The following is a 17,670-nucleotide window of genomic DNA, read 5'->3' on the forward strand; positions in this document are numbered from 1 at the left end:
TCTGCTGCAAATATGATTGTTTAAAGCAGCAAGCCTCCAGATTCATGTTAAATTTCATGAAAATTTTGATAATGTATTTGACAGTGAAATATTGTAAGGTGAACAAATAAAGTTAATTACATATTGCAACTGGCACTTACAATCCATGCAAATAACCAAAAAGTGGTCAAAATAATTATGCAAAAAAGCCCTTACTGCTTTAGTAATGCAGTAGAAATATGGTGATAAAATACTGCAAAATCAATCTTAAATCGCAAATAACTATAAACTTTAACATTGATCTTTATTGTTTTTTACCTTTCTTGAAATATTAGTACATTTTTCTCAATTTTCATTTTCTTGAAATATTTTGGCTCATCTGGAGGCGTGCAGCTTTAAGTTTTATCAAGGAATATATCCAAAATGCTTGTATGAAAGAAATATTGTACTATATTGTCGTTAAAGTGAATGGCTTGCACACAAAATCATCGCTTAACAGTTAAAGTCCTATTTAAAACTGCAGCATAATATTTTGTTCAGGAACATTTTATTCTGTTTACATACAATATTCAAGCTATGTGTGATAAAAATTAGAGACATTTTGTGTCAAAAATATTTTGAGAATCCGCCAAAAGATTATGGCAACAATATAATTTTACTGTTGATAAATTTTATAAAAATATTTCATAAGATATAGCTTTATACCCTTAAAAAAACATAATTATTCTAATGTCATATGGCTTTCAATCTAAATTAATTTTTTTTCTTGTTATTTATTTGGTATCTACTTAAGTTTGGTAAGTATGAGTGTCTTTGTTTCCTGATGTAATTGACATCCTGTGTAAATATATTCTGTTCTTTATTGCAGTGCAGTGTATTGCATTGCACTGTTTGTTTTGTATTGCACTGTTTGTTGTCTTGTAATATGCTATTAATTAGCATGTCATCATGGGCTTATATGATTGAAATAAAGCTTATAATAATATTATGTCTATGTATTATGTGGTAACTGTATTGTTTGCTTTGCATTGCATGACATCGCATCACATAGAGCTTTTATTGTATTGTATTGTATTGTATTGTATTGTATGGTCTGATCTGATCCGGTCCGGTCCGATCTTGTCTGGTCTTGCCTTGTCTTGTATTGTTTTGTATTGTAGTTTATTGAAATCTATGATAAGACTGTGAAAAAAAATGGACAAATACATTACATGAATTGTTAAACCAAGAACTAAAAAGCCTTGATAAATGCAAACATAAATTGCCTTTCCTAATAGTTTTAAGACTGATAACTTACGATAAAAGATGGTTATTCTAATTTTATGAATGTTATTATAGCTATATGTGCACATGCCCGTCATCTTGTTGCTGTATGTTCGGCTGCTGTAGATGTTGAGGTGAAGACTTTCAGAACAAAACAATTCTGCTGTGAGTATATTATCCTATCGAAATATTTTCTGTTTTCATTTGTAAATAAACATCAATTTTGAAATGCAGTATATAAGTAATAAGCATCTGATACAGTTATGTACCCAGCAATCTTACTAATGGATCATTTATTTCATTATATAATTCAAAGAAATAAATCATACATTGTAATTTTTTCCCCAAACAAAATTATATGCAGTAAGCAATCTTGTGTGTCCCTAGTATCACATCATACATTGTTACAACTGTTAAAAAAACACAATAGTTGCAAATTGTGAAAGTCAGGCATGGTAATATTGAGGAACAGAAATCCCAGTGTCCTGGGTTTGAGTCCCAGTTATGGAAATTTTTCTCACTTTGTGCCATAGATCTTTTAATTTTTACAAGTGAAAACAAATTGATATAAAAAAGATATACCATTTGGTACCCTAAATTGGTCCCTCTCCTAGAGTCATCACCATTTCTATTTATGTCACATTAAGACATTATGCATTCAGAAAGAAAACAAATTGATATTTTCAAAGGTCAAAGTCAAAATTTAATACTTCTGCCAAATATATATGAAGTTAAATTTGAATATTTTATATATGAAGATAGGTAATGGAAAAAAATTTGAGATTTTTATTTTGATCCTGATTTTGATCCTGATCCTTAAATCTAAGTGAGCACGAGGCCTGGTGATTTAGATTAAACTGGATCTAAATTGGTAACTTGTTTATGATATTAACACATGTACATATGGTTGTATATATATGGTTGTTTATATGGTTATATATATGGTTATATTATATGGTTATATATGGTTATATAGGGATAGAATGTGGTGAGACTAAAGACTACAATCCTTGTGTGAGAGGTCCACCGAGAACATGCGCTGACTACCTGCGTAACGTAACGGCTCCTTCAACACTGAACACAGAATGCCGAGAAGGTTGTATATGTAAACCAGGCTACGTGTTAGATGACCAGGAGTGTGTCGAGCCTGAGGATTGTGGTTGTATTTACAATGACGACTATTACCAGGTTTCAATTTCAATTTTTTTTATTTTTACATTGTAAAATTATTTAAAACTGTTAATTTTTGTGCCCCCACTTTAGGGGGAGCATTTAGATTTACCCTTGTCCGTCCGTGCGTCCTTCCGTTCTCTTTTGTTTTGCACGTAACTCAAAAAGGATTTAACCTAGAGCCATGAAACTTTACAGGAATGTTGATCAGCATGTATAATTGTGCACCTGAGTATTTTCATGTGGATTTATTTAGTATTTTTTAGAGTTATTGCCCTTGACTTGCAATTTGCAATTTTCAACTTATGTCGCACGTAACTCAAAAAGTATTTGACCTAGAGTCATGAAACCTTACGGGAATGTTGCTCAGCATGTGAAGTTGTGCACCAGGGGTTTGGCTTGTGGATTTATGCAGTATTTGTAGAGTTATTGCCCTTGACTTAGTAAAAACCAGTTCATTATGTTGTGTTATTTGTTCTTTGAGTACTTAAGTTAGAATCAACCAACTTTAAAAGGAATAATGATCAACATCGCTGTGAAGCTATGCACCTGGGACTTTGCATGTGGATTGTTTCAGTTTCGTTAGAGTTATTGCCCTTGACTTACAGTTGTATAGATTTGCAATTTTCAACTTGTTCATGCATAGCTCAAAAAGTATTTGATTTGTAGGCCTGAAAGGTTACAAGAATGTTGGTCAGCATGTGTACTTATGCACTTGGGAATTGCTTGTGGATTTATTCAGTATTTGTAATGTTCTTGCCTTTTATTTAGTAAAAGATTTTCAGTTTTCAACTTGTGGCATATGTAGTCCGAAAAATATTTTACCTAGAGTCATAAGATTGACAGAACAGTGGAGTGTGGGGGCACCCGTGTCCTATGGACATATTTCTAGTTTAAAAATATCTAATGTTTGATATTTTAAAGGAACTCAACTGAGGTTCAAAAACCTAAAAAGATAAAATTTGAATTTCTTACATAGAACAGCTAAAGCATTTGAGCCGTGTCATGACAAAACCAACATAATGGGTTTGTGACCAGCATGGATCCAGACCAGCCTGCGCATCCGCGCAGTCTGATCAGGATCCATGCTGTTCGCTATCAGTTTCTCTACTTGTAATAGAGTTGATAAGCGAACAGCATGGATCCTGATCAGACTGCGCAGATGCGCAGGCTGGTCTGGATCCATGCTGGTCACAAACCCATTATGTTGGTTTTGTCATGACACGGCTCATTTAAAACGAAAAAATTGCAAAAGATAATTAAGAGATATACACAGAAATAAATTGAAAATCGTATTTCTATGCTATTCTTAGCCCAATTTGAGTAATTTTGGGTCATTTTTTACAATGAGAATAAATATCATGGAAAAATGGAGTAAGTGAATGATCTGAAATTTTGCATATATGTTAATGGTCTTGACCTTGGAGCATTAATGTCAAAAAATTATTTCCATTCCCGTTATGTTAAAAAACCTCAGTGGAGTCCCTTTAAACAACATTATACAGTGAAACTCAGAAACTGTTTTACTAAGGACACCAATTGTCTATTTTAGTCTTATGGAAATATGTCTTAAAATACATTTTATCAGATGATATCTTAAAATCTTTAATTTACATTTTTTTAATAAATCTTCAAACCGTTTTCCAAATAACATTATATGGTTAAACCCCTGTAACATTTAGGATTCCCATGATTCAAAGTCATTACAAGTATACATTACTGCTTTGATGTGTATTTAGGTGGAGGATGGGGGAGGGTGTTCAAGATGTTTTGACCTTTTGCCTTTTACAATCCATGAATTATATTTTATGTATGTTTTATGTTTTATTATGTAAATGTTTAGATTATAAATAAATATTGTTTAAAAGTTAAATACTGAAATGGTAGAACATTTATTTTACATTACAATGTAGTTAATAAAATATTTCTGCTATGTTTTATCACATTCATCTAAATTCAAGATATGTGTGCAAAGTGCCATTGAATGTTTTGATGCTCTCTTTCTTTTATATTGTAGCTAAAATCCCACCACTTTCCCTATGTAAATGATTATTTGGTTGCTTTCAGAAAGGTGAAGTTATAACAACAGACAATTGTCAACGTGTTGTCACATGCGAGGGAGACAATATGTTGTCAAATGTAGATGATATAGAATGTCATGAGCATGCTACATGTACTATATATGAAGGAAAATATGGCTGCCATTGTAAGGAGGGTTACTATGGAAATGGAACAGTCTGTGTTGGTAAGTGCTTTGTATGAGTAAGGACCAACCTTGAAAGCTTTAAATACATGTACATGGATCCCAAAATCAATGAATTCTGTCTCTTCTCCATGGTATATGCATGTTGTTGAGAGCTGCAGGGCTTCAGCACAAGATTTGAACAACTTGGGGTGGTGATCAATAAAGATAACCAAAATTTGTTTCCTGTGAACTAGCCACTGATCTCCTGACTGAAGCTGAGGGGAGTTGCCATACAAGGTTAGCAGGGACAACGATTAAAGGGTACTGGGGTCCATACTTAACAGCAAATGCTTATTTATGTGCCTAATGGTTAGGTGACCCTCATCAAATATAGATTATATAATATATATTAAGTAGTCACAGTTGGCCAGTTAAAAAATGATTTGAATACAAATTTAGGTCTTAAAATTACTACAAATCCAGGTACTGAAGTACAGTCTATACATAATGTAAAGTAATATGAGTGTTACAGATAATATTTTCCATTCTTGTTTTAAATCTTTCTTATTTGTGCTTTACATAATTAAATGGACGAGTTATTACTTTCAGAAATGGAAACTCTGCCCTATATAAGACAATACGACTGAAAATTCAATTAAAATGTTCTGATGCAAATTAATAACAAAGGGCAAACAAGAGTACTGGTTCTTGAACCATCCAGAGTTATCAGGACCTGTTTTACTGGACTTTTACTGTTCTGTCTGAATCCAAATTCTGAAGATTTTAAACAAAGCTTCACTTCTTTCTTTATATTAGGATATCATGCATTAAATTGTTGAGTGTAATGATAATTATTTTATAAATATAATTATTTATTTACTAGAAAATCCATGCCTACCAACGAGCCCGTGTAGGGAGAACGAGACGTGTGTAAACAACATGAACGCAGTAGGTTACTATCAGTGTGAGTGTAATCCAGGATATGTTACAGATTGCGGTATCTGTAAAGGTCAGTATAGTAAATTTTTCATTTGAAAACCGTTTTTTTTTGTAGTGTTTTTGTGTTTGCAATGACCATGTTAGAAATTATACACATCATTAAGGACCTCCTAGCATTGTGAGGACAAATTTGTAAGCCCAAAATCTTTAAAAGACCCCCAGTCAGTGGCTTAAGCTGACTGCAATGTCGATATTTTGGAGGTCTGTATAATGCTTGGAGGTACAAAATTGTGTTTACAGTAGTTTGTACATTACATATACCACAATTTACGTCAAGATCAGGATTTTTTTTGTTATTACAATGTATTAAATTTCAACTGAGAATTTAAGATTCATATATTTCTTATTAATTACAAAGCAAAGTACATAATATTAGACTATAATGCATGAAAAATTGATATCTATTTCCATTCTAACATGCTGATAAAAAGAGATTTGATAAAAAAATATGTTAAACTACATTGAGCTTAGAGGTAATTTTCTGGATGTTATTTGGTTTATGGACATCACATCATTCGGACATCAAAAATTATGATGTATAATTGTTCTTTTTTTTATGCTGTGCTTATATCATATGATAATGCACTTAATTGCCCTATCTCTTTGATGGAAGAATAGTCAAATATAAATCATGTAAGAATGTGAAATATAACTTTGGGAAGAAATATTACGGTTGTTGTAAAGAAGTAATATGAGCAGCGCCATGACAAAACCAACATATCAGGTTGCGACCAGCATGGATCCAGACCAGCCTGCTCAGCCATGCAGTCTGATCAGGATTCATGCTGTTAGCTACCAGTATCCTACTTGTTATAGGGTTTGTAAGCGAACAGCATAGATCCTGATCAGACTGCACAGATGCCCAGGCTGGTCTGGATCCATGCTTGTTGCAAACCCATTATCTTGGGAATGTCGTGATGACTGGTTCATTATATGCTCCATATAAAGGATCTCTCTGCAGAGGTACTGTAACTAGAAGGATAATTTTCTATCATTTTCTTCATTTTGTTTTTAGAATTGGATGAGTGTGAGACAGAACTCAATACATGCCCAGTAAGATCAGACTGTGTTAACACAGATGGGTCGTTCGAATGTAAATGTAAACGGGGCTACGTCATGTCCGGTGGTAAATGTGACGGTAAGTCTCGATTGATTTTGACTGTAAGAAAATTGGTAATGTCTAGGCACACAAGGTTGCTCTGCTAATATTTGTACAATATAGTACTGTAGGTGTCGACATTATTTTGTGGCCCTTACTTGATATGTTTGGTTGAGATTGATTCATTTAAATTATATATAGATCTACATTTAAATAAAGAACAGAGAAGATTTGTTTGTGTTCATGGAACTCTTCTGTGCTTCTCTACAAAAAATTGTATCAAAAGAAGCAATCATTCAGTATAATTGATCAGTTATAAAGACTTTTGATAGGTTATATGACCTTGTTTGGTTGCAATATAACCCTCTTACCTGGCATGTCAGGTCATATATTCTTACAACCTTTTATTCTTGGCCATATTACTTTATTAACAGTCATAAGTCTAATCAAAACTTATAATCTGAGGCTTCTTAGACCAAGGAACAATATAAAGTCATCATCTCTATGCTTCCCTTCTTGGAATTTATGCATGAGACAAAAGAATCTTGACCACAGCTTTTGCATAGAAAAATATAATCACACTTGGGGCAAGTGAAATATGGAATTTATTGAAATGCCATAAATGACTTAATAAAATCTACTACACAAAAAAACATATTATCTTAATTTGACAAAAGAACAAACCTCCCTAACTTGTTTATATTGATCTTCACATTGGTATATTTTAGACCTGAATGAATGTGACATAGCCAAAGTACGAGGAATAGAATTATGCACCAACAATAGCGTATGTGTAAACCGGATCGGAACATATGAATGTAAATGTTGTGATGGTTACGAGAAGAATGCTGACAATGTCTGTATACGTAAGTTTAGTTAAATATATAATTAGCTTTTTTGAATTTTCAAAAAAAAATCAGGTAATTAAAGATGGATGATAGATTCTATGTTGTAGTTTAATAATATCTGTCATATGTTGCGGTTCAGATCAGAATATCTGTCCCCAGAAATGTAGGACAAAACCCCTCACCTCAAAACCCCACACCTCAAAATGTTATAATGGACAGAATCTCACATCTGAATTTCATAGAGTAGACAAAACTAAGGCTCCCACGTTTACAATTTTTTGTAAACGTTTACACGACTGCTAAGAACCGAAACGATACCGTTTAAACGGTGGTACCTCTATGTACTATACACACCATGTATTTGAGTCGCCAAATGATGTAGTTCTTTCTATTTTTAATACATGTACAAATAAAGAATGTGCAAGGCTCATCACGATTGAGTCAGCACACATTTTTTGCATTGTAACCTCATTTTTTACCAAAAATGTATTATGTCACGAGCAATTTTGCACGGTTATGCTGTGTGGAGGGTTGTAAACACCCATTTTCTGTTTGTTTACTTTGGAATAAACCACTAGAATTGATAAAATCCATGGTTACAGGCATTGATTAAGAAATTTTGTAAGACAATATGGTCATTTCGATTAAACGGTAAACAATATCGTAAACGTTTATGAATGAAAATCGAAACAAATCCGTTTAAACGTGTAATCGTGGGGGCCTTAGACAAAACTCCACACCTTCAATTTTATATAGTGGACATATCCCCACACCTAATAAAATTTTAAGGTGTGGGTTTTGACATGTAGGGTTATGTCCATCTTCTTGGTACCCATCCGAAACTGCAATGTCAGATATTTTTTCTTGCATATTCTACTATATTCCATTAATTCTAAACTGTTTTAAAACAATTTTCCAATGAATTTATATCATTATTATATGTAAGATAATAATCAACATACATAATCAGGAGTGAATTAATTTTGATATTCTCAATTTTTAAACGTTTTAATGAATCGCCTTATTTTGTAAATTTTGAGTAAAAAAAGAATTACTCTAAGCATCATAATGGAATATATGTGTATGAATATATTATATAGTGACAGCTCCAGTCTTTCATTTCTTATCATGAAAAATTCTTATGATGATAGACATTTAAAATGATTACATATACAATTGTTATAATATTGAAATATTGAAATTGTCAAGCGTTTTTCATTCATTTATTAAATGTTGTTGGATATTTTACATTATAATTATAATATTATCAATATAATCAGAGGAAAAAAGTTATTTAACTTACATCATATTTGAAAATATGTAAATTTCAATGATAATTTTTTATTTTTTGTCATAAATCAGCAATGGGGGCTGCAACAGGAGGTGAAAAATGCTGCGTATGTGTTGGTGGTAGATGCAACGATCCCAGAAAGGTATTTTACATATACTTTCACATCTGGACTTATGTTTTATAGGACATACAAGACTTGAAAAGAATAAACAAGCATTATCACAAATGCCGATTTTGCACAGCCCTGCATATAATTTGATGTGATTTCATTTGCGTTATAGGAATATAGTATAAAGACGCGCTTATTGATAGCATTACACTATGGCATGTAAATGAAAAATGATTCTTTTGCACTCTTAGCAAATCTTTGCAAAGCAGACCAAATATGGAGGGAAAACCTCTTTATATAACAATCAAGATTCTTTCAAAAGTAAGACTTTTAAGTGATTTTAACCCTCCCTGAGCAACATTTATTGAATGTCAGTCAGTGGTGAGTAGCAAGTGACTATAATATCAGAGGCCTGACAGAGGCCGCTATCAATTTATTTATTACATACAATGTATTTTTGTTACAGGTTTGTGGTACAGATCATGTGAATTACCCAAACTATGCTGCTATGGTGATAGCCATATGTCAAAACAATCTAAGAGGAGTTACAGTTAATTACTACGGAAAATGCAAAAGTAAAAATATTTAAACTTTTTCCCTTCCTTTTGAAAACCTGTACCTGCAGAATCTGTGTACAGATTTGCCCAGGTTTTCATTAGGAACTGTCCATTTTATGTTTAAAGGACTTCCATAATTTCAAAACTACTATAATGGTATACTGTGAATTCATTTTTTAATTTCTTGGTTTTGTGGTTTTGTCACAAAGAACATTTTTGTGGCTTCTAAAATTGCTGGACTGTCTATTTTTCCAAAGGTAAAATGTAAATCCTGTGATGCAAAATAATCTTACAGCAGATTAAAAGAAATTTTGTTGGATTTTATATGTGTGGATTGACCTTTCCACGAAAACCACAAAAATTTATTCTCAACGAATAATAATGATTTTGCAGTAGACTTTTGTCAGACTGCATGGACAAACGGGTCTTACCTGGCTGTATAATGGTGGCTAACACCTTTGGTTCCTGCAGGTTCAGTGAAAAAGTGCATATTTTAAAGCTCTTAGTTGCCAAATATGGTAAAAAAAATCTAAAACTTTACATTTTATATATTGATTTACTATATAATCTAATAACTTTGAATTTCCTTTTTCTGATTTATTTAAATATAACTTTTGTAGAAAATAACACGCTATAAAATTATTAGAGCATATTCACTGTATATCTCCTATCTCAAAGTAAGGAAATCCCCAAGGTCTAATAATTTAAGGATATTTTACTGTGTGACAGTTCCATTCTGAAATACCGGTATACCAAATACCTGGGTTTCCAAATATGAAAAAAAAAATCTTACCTGTTAACAAATGTATTTGATATCCATTACCTTGACTAATGTTTACATTTTTTACTACAAATAAGTATAGCCATTACTAACATGGTTGCGCCATGACATGACAAAACTAACATAGTGCGTTTGGGACTAACATGGTTCAAGACTAGTCTGCTCATCCACAAAGTCTGATCAGAATCCATGTTGTTCGCCTATTACAAGTAGAGAAACTGATAGGGAACATGAAGGATCCTGAATCAGACTGTGCAGATATACAGGCTGGTCTGGATACATGCTGGTCGCACTATGTTGGTTTGTCATGGCGCAGCTCATTTATGTTTTATCATGATGCCAGAGAACATGACATTATGATTTGGATGCCAATGTTGACTTTGATGGTTTTATTCTGAAGACTTCAGAGCTTGTTTATTGTCGAAATGCTTGAATAAAAATAACATGTTGTTGGCGTATTTATGATTATTTGAAATATGACTTATGTCATTACTACAAAGCATTGTGTTCTATATTAATAATCTGGCAGTTTAAGCTTGTTAGGTTAGCTGATTTGACTGTTAACAACAGAACAAGAAAACATTATAAGAAATATGTTGGTTTAGTTTATACAGAATTTATTTTAGTTTGTTTTTGTGGGAAGCAGTAAGCTTATAGACACACTTTCAAAGCCATTCCTGGAATTAACATTAGTACTGAGCAATGGGTGAAAATTTTCTTGTGCATGGAAACAAGGGCTTGCCCCTGATGGGGTTTGAACTCATGCAGCCAGCAATCACAAGATTACTAGTCCAACATGTTAACCACTTGGCTATGACCTATTTATAGACTTTGTAATAATTTTAACAAATGCTAATGGATATAAAGATTATGATAACAAAATAACAATATGATACACTGAAAATTTAGTGTTGATAAAGGAGCATACTTTTTATTATATGACATACATTATTGCAGGTAGATGTCCAGGTGAAGGTCAGCCAAAACTATGTCCAGAATATCAAACTTGCAACGATGAGGAAGGAACAGCAAAACCAAAATGTGAATGTGAAGAATGCACAGAATCGGATATAACAAGTGGTATGTGTGAAAAAAGTTGGACACTGACAATTTTTCATGACTTTTTTATATAACCTTCACCACACTTTAATTTTATATTTATACTTAAGTCTGCCCACTTAGCTGAATAGGGAGAGCATAGGATTTGTGATCTAGCAGTAGCTAGTTGGATCTGAGGCGAGGCCAAATTTCTCTATGACAATTGAGTTTGGACATTTAGTCTAAAATGGCCATTTCAGATATCATGTATGATTGGTAGTTCATGCCATTTATAGAGAAATTGGTAATTACTATTATTTATGCAGCCAAAAGTCAGTTAGGTTTATTATAAGACATACAGTGCCAAGATATGACTGGAAAAAAAATATGTTAAAGTAAATGTGCTAAAATTGGCGTAAAAAACAAACTACTTTAATTAAAAGCAAATCATCCAGTCGTTTTTTTTGGGGATTTTCAATCTCTAAATGCTAAAATAAATCAGTTGGCTGTATATATTGAGAGAAATTATACAGTATAGAAATACATGTTGATCAAGTGTTTTTCCTAGTTATGGCAAATCAAATTAATAATCCATTAAATTTATTAAAAATATCAAGTTTAGTTATATAGGTTTCTTTGTGAAACACTTTATTTACTGCATCTAGATAGGTTATGTAGAAGAGTGTTCATGACAACTGGATTAGAAGTGCTTGCAATACCCTCAAATTCTTTTTCTTTGGGTCCAAGTTCTGATATTGGGTCTTTCATGTGAGAAAACTAGCCTTTGGAAATGTTAGTGGATCTACTCAGGTGCCAGCTTATGCACAGAGGAGCACCTGGTCTTCCTCTATAATACAATTCAAGAACAAATGAATAAAAGATTCAAGATTGTGGTGAACATGACGTACATGTACAAGGGACCCAAGATTTTAAAAACATTCAAAATCATTCAAAAACAAAAAGGAACAAAATTAAATGGAATGAAACTTGTCTTTAACATATATCTAGCCTATATAATTAACATACTGTATGAATAGAAAATCATTTTAAATTATTCTACTTCAGAGAATGACAATTCTTAAAAAATCTTTTCAGGAAGTGTATGTTCAAGTACCTTTGTGATATATACGAACTTATGTAGATTTAAAGAGATCGCATGCAAAATGGACAGTGAACCTGAAATTATTATCAATATGGACTATTGTGTAGATCGAAATGGAGGTAAGCAATTAATTAACATTACTGGATATCTGGGAAGATATATCTGTGAAGATATGAGTAAAATAAGTCATAACTTCTTGTACAAGTTTGTGTGAAATTGCCTATAATTACCGGTAACTGATGCCTTCCATACTAAATATAATGAATCAACTTGTCCATATTTCAATCTGGACAAAACCATTCATGACTGGTTGGGAAATTTGAAAATATGTATTGACTAAATAGTGTACAGTGCAGACCATAATCAAATGGCATGGATATGCCTGTTTATCTTGGTCTGCACTGGTTGCATGGATAAAATCTGTCTTCTGCAGTTGTCTTTAATGTATTTGCTCAAATGTTGTACAGAAAGTGTATGATAAAACCCCTTTTGGTAAAATATTTTTTGAAGGATGAAGACCTGCTCAAAAAAAGTCATTGATTTAGAGAATACCCTGTACTAATACAGTTTATATGGCCGAACAATCTGTCAAATACTTTTCAAATGATTTTTACAGTACTGAACAACTAGGTCTTTTTACTAAAATTATAATAAAATCAGTTATAGATTTGAAGCAGCCATATATGTACATTTTGTGTACATATACATATATATATATATATATATATATATATATATATATATATATATATACAATTTAAATGTCACTATTCAATAACCATCAACATTGTTTGGTTTTTTCCCAGGTATACCAGTCTCGTTGTGGACAGACTGGTCTCCTTGCAGTGTGTCATGTGGTAAAGGAACGATGACGAGAACACGTACAGGTCATGTGAGTCAAGATTTCATCCACAAGTATCCATTGTCGGCCGAAGCTGCTTGTTATGAAGGACCTTGCCCTGGAGGTTAGTTTAAATGACATCTCGTCAGTTTTTTGCCCGTGTGCCCTGTCCTGTTTTGTGTCCTGCTGGGCTCCTTGCCAGTGGTTCTGTGTTGGGGGATGCATTCATTGCTGCCCAGTTCCTTGTTGATCTTGTTTTTCATATTTCAATATGTTGAATTTTAATAACCTGCCTACAGGAATTTTGATAATTTCCCTACTCAATATACCGTGTTAACTACCGTATTGGCCTATAAGACTTATCACTTATCAAACTATAAGGTCCTAATTTTGTCTCAAAAATGGCACTTTTTGCTAAGACGGGTAGAATTTTTTAAAATAGAAAAAATACTGCTGTACCTCAGTTTTCTATGAAAAATTGTCATTAATCATGAAAATGAATTGGCTGATAGGATAGCTGGATAACCATTTCCAAAAATGACTTGGGATGTAATTATGATAACAGTTAAATTGTTTAAAATGCATTTGTGTACATATGCCAGGGGAAAAAAATATTGTTTATGTAATGCCTTGTGAGGATGGTATGTTTTGCATCAATAAATGTTGTTTATTGTAGATCCATGTGATGGTGAAGTATATGAATCATGTAAGAACAGGTCAGCTGAATGTGTCGTTGACGAGAACGGCCTAGCTAAATGTGAATGCCCCACTTGCAAGGATATAGAATTGGACGAAGTTTGTGGATATTTGATCAAAGAGGGTGAGGACCCCAAACCAGAAACATACATGTCTGCGTGCCATCTTCAAAAGAAAGCATGTAACCAAAGACGAGACCATGTGGTGTACAACCATGGACCATGTGACGGTAAGATATGATTTTGAATATGCATATAATTGGCCATGTGACAGTGAGCCTAAGATATGATTTTGAATATGCATATAATTGGCCATGCGACAGTTATATGATTTTGAATATGCATATGAACTGAGTATGCAATGATTTTGAAGCAAGAGAAATACAATACTCTTTATCCACAGTTAAAAATGTTTAACATTAAGTTTTTCTCAATTATTGCCCCCACTTTAGGGGGCACCCTTGTCAATCTGTCTGTCCGTCCGTCCATCCATCCGTCCGTCTGTTCTCTTTTTGTGTCGCACGTAGCTCAAAAAGTAATTGACCTAGAGTCATGAAATCTTACAGGAATGTTGATCAGCATGTAAAGTTGTGCACCTGGGTATTTTCATGTGGATATATTTAGTATTTTTAGAGTAATTGCCCTTGACTTAGAAAAAATTCGCAATTTTCAACTTGTGTCGCTTGTAACTCAAAAAATATTTTACCTAGAGTCATGAAACCTTACTAGAATGTTGCTCAGCATGTGTAGTATTTTTGTGTGGATATTTTTAGTATTCTTAGAGTTATTGCCCTTGACTTAGTAAAAGTTTTTTTTAGTGTGTTGCACATAAATCATAAAGTATTTGACCTGTAGGCTTTGAAAGTTTACAAGAATGTTGGTCAGCATGTGTACTTATGCACCCTGGAGTTTTCTTGTGGATTTATTCAGTATTTGTAGTATTTTCCTTTTACTTAATTAAAGATTTTTAGTTTTCAACTTGGGCACATGTAGCCAAAAAAAAAATTTGACCTAGACACACAAGATTGACAAATCGTGTGGGGGCAACCGTGTCCTATGGACACATTTCTAGTTAAAAATTGAAAAAAAGAGGTCTAACTATTGATCAATGGGTATTACACCATTCTAACTAGCTGGTGGTGTTGGTGGTGGTAGTTTTCACTCTGGATCACGACACTTAGCCACACTTAGCACATCCGCGCAGTCTGATCAGGATCCATGCTGTTCACTTACAAAACCTATAACAAGTAGAGAAACTGATAGCGAACAGTATGGATCAGCGGATGCGCAGGCTGGTCTGGATCCAAGCTGGTCGCAAACCCATTATGTTGGTTTTGTCATGACATAGCTCATATTGACCACAAAACCAGAAGTCTAATTTAATAAAAGGATTAAGATAAGTTCATAAAAATGTACAAATGTGATTATCTTAAATAAGTTGATTTTTTTTTTTAAATTCTGGTGAACAATGTATGTGGTAGTCTGAAGTGTTCTGGTACTAAAATAACAACAATCTTGTTTTTTAGAGGAATTATTTTGTTGTAAACAATATAACATGTATTTTTGTCTAAAACTTGAAAATTATTGATTACAAAATTATAACTACAGTTGAACCCGTGGAATGTGCAATGGTTCCTGATGTCAGGCACGCATTTGATGATGAAAAGGAGTACAAGAGTGAGCTAAAAATAGATTATGGCGCCTGTAGTGGGGAATGTGACGAAGGCATCGACTATTGTTGCGAACCACATCTTGTGAAGAAAACTGTTGTTTTAAGAAAGATAGGGAATTCTACAGTACCTGCTATAGAATTAGATGTAAGTTGAAAGAAAATATATATCAAAATAACTCTTTAAGCTGCATGCACTTCAATGAAAAAAGTTTGTTTTTTTTCAATTTAAACAGTCACTTTTGGGTATGTGATAAAAAGATCATTATATTTGTGAAAGTACATAACTGTATTTACTGAACCAGTTGAATAAAATAATTTGTGTCTCCAGGGGCTCGCATTATATTTTTTTGTTTAACTGGTTCAATAAATTCAGTATTGAACCTTAGTGACGACACTCATTCAATATACAAAGTAATTTATCTTACTGAAAAGAAGTGAGGTACATAAGAGCAATAATTAAGACTCTTGAATTGAAAGTTGTTTCTTTCCCCACCTCATGCCATACTCTCGTTTGTATCTGCATTACAGTATTCAGTGCCTGTATCACAGGAGGGGGAGGGGACCTTCCCTAAAATTTTAGAAAAATAAAACAATACTTCTGTAAAAGGTGAAGAAAAGAACTTGATGTGAATTGAATTTTAGGGAAAATGGAATGATTTATTGATTTCAAAGAATTTTCCTGAGGGGGATGCTGTCCTTAAACAACCCCTACATATGATCTAATTATATATTTGTTATTATTGGATGGATTTTGATTATTTAATGCATGGTCATTTTTATAAATTTTGGTCATTTTTATAAATTATATAATATTTGATGTTGGTTTTTTTTTGTCTTCAGGTGGACGTAGTGGAATCTTGCTCATGTAAGGAGTTGATTGGCGGGTAATGCTTGACCGCTGATGTAGCAAGATGCAGTCAAGTAGTGAACATCCAAGCAGTTTAATCATTTAAACATTACTCTTTATCTTTCAACTTAGTTTCCGAAGCCTCATTCACAGATTTTCTTACTTTATATCTATGAAAACACACCACACTTTAAATATTACTTTTAGAATCCTGTGATTTAGAGATCAAGTTACAAATTTGATTTGTGGTTAAGTGATACGCATGAAATATCCAATGCATTCATAAACAAACATTTATTTTTTTTAACACAAATATTATAAGACCTTTTATAGTATTTTTCTTTTCATTTAATAAGCGGAAATGCTCAATGCTTGAAAAAAATTATCTTCACAACCTCTGTTTATACTTCTTACTATAGTTTCATCATTTATGTAGAACATAGAATTTTTCCTTGACTAAAAAAAACACATATGGTCAATACAAATAGAATTTTTTTTCCTATATTATGCAATTGTTAAAAAAATAAACACAACAAAGTGCTTAAAAATATCATATTGTCAATTTTTGAATAAAAAAAAGGAAAAATGAGAGTTTATGGGGATAAATAAAAAGGAAAATTGATCACAAAATACCATGGAAACAAGTTTTAATTTTCAAAACAGGATCATACATGTGTATTTATCTAGCAACAGATTGATTTGTTCAACTTGATAACTTGTGGAACATCTTCTTAACATATCTTGCAAATACTGGAAAAATAAAAAAGCTTTTAACCCTTTGCATGATTGGAAAAATTGACGTCTGCTAAAAATGTTGTCTGCAAAAATATTTTTGTTCTTTTACTATAGTATTCAATTTTTTTCAAAATTGAAAATAAAATATGGAAGGTACCTGTTTTTAAAGGTTACATAATCATTCAGTAGGCTAAGGAATAATGCATGAAAATAATTTAAAATTTTGAAATTAAATTAATGTATTATGTACAAATTTATACAAGCTTCAATGGCAACTTTTTCAGTGAATATAATAAAATTTTTGAAATTATTGATAATTGTAATATATACACATATAAGAAGTCAATGAGTTGAAGTGTAGTTACTGGAATTCATTTTCTTTCCTTGTTTTATTTGTGGTTTGACAGTTAACATTTCACATCTTGAATTTTATTATTTGTCTCCAAATGCTTTACTTTA

General features: G+C 32.4%; 1 protein-coding gene across 1 annotated transcript in view; it reads left to right on the forward strand.

Moving 5' to 3' along the window:
• Positions 1–17,303, forward strand: part of LOC132718978 (uncharacterized) — a 70,215-nt gene extending 52,912 nt beyond the window's left edge. The window contains exons 44-57 of the mRNA XM_060702704.1: positions 1,318–1,407; positions 2,219–2,430; positions 4,480–4,657; positions 5,481–5,606; positions 6,612–6,734; positions 7,424–7,561; positions 8,906–8,976; positions 9,410–9,518; positions 11,239–11,361; positions 12,415–12,540; positions 13,228–13,386; positions 13,939–14,187; positions 15,566–15,774; positions 16,470–17,303. Of these exons, the coding sequence (XP_060558687.1) occupies positions 1,318–1,407; positions 2,219–2,430; positions 4,480–4,657; positions 5,481–5,606; positions 6,612–6,734; positions 7,424–7,561; positions 8,906–8,976; positions 9,410–9,518; positions 11,239–11,361; positions 12,415–12,540; positions 13,228–13,386; positions 13,939–14,187; positions 15,566–15,774; positions 16,470–16,517 (1,961 nt within the window). The 3' untranslated portion in view covers positions 16,518–17,303. The remainder of the gene's footprint in view (positions 1–1,317; positions 1,408–2,218; positions 2,431–4,479; positions 4,658–5,480; positions 5,607–6,611; positions 6,735–7,423; positions 7,562–8,905; positions 8,977–9,409; positions 9,519–11,238; positions 11,362–12,414; positions 12,541–13,227; positions 13,387–13,938; positions 14,188–15,565; positions 15,775–16,469) is intronic.
• Positions 17,304–17,670: the final 367 nt, after the last annotated feature.

The sequence above is a fragment of the Ruditapes philippinarum genome, unplaced genomic scaffold, assembly GCF_026571515.1.
Source record: "Ruditapes philippinarum isolate M1 unplaced genomic scaffold, ASM2657151v2 ctg1578_1_1_1_1, whole genome shotgun sequence".
Classification (NCBI taxonomy): Eukaryota; Metazoa; Mollusca; class Bivalvia; order Venerida; family Veneridae; genus Ruditapes; species Ruditapes philippinarum.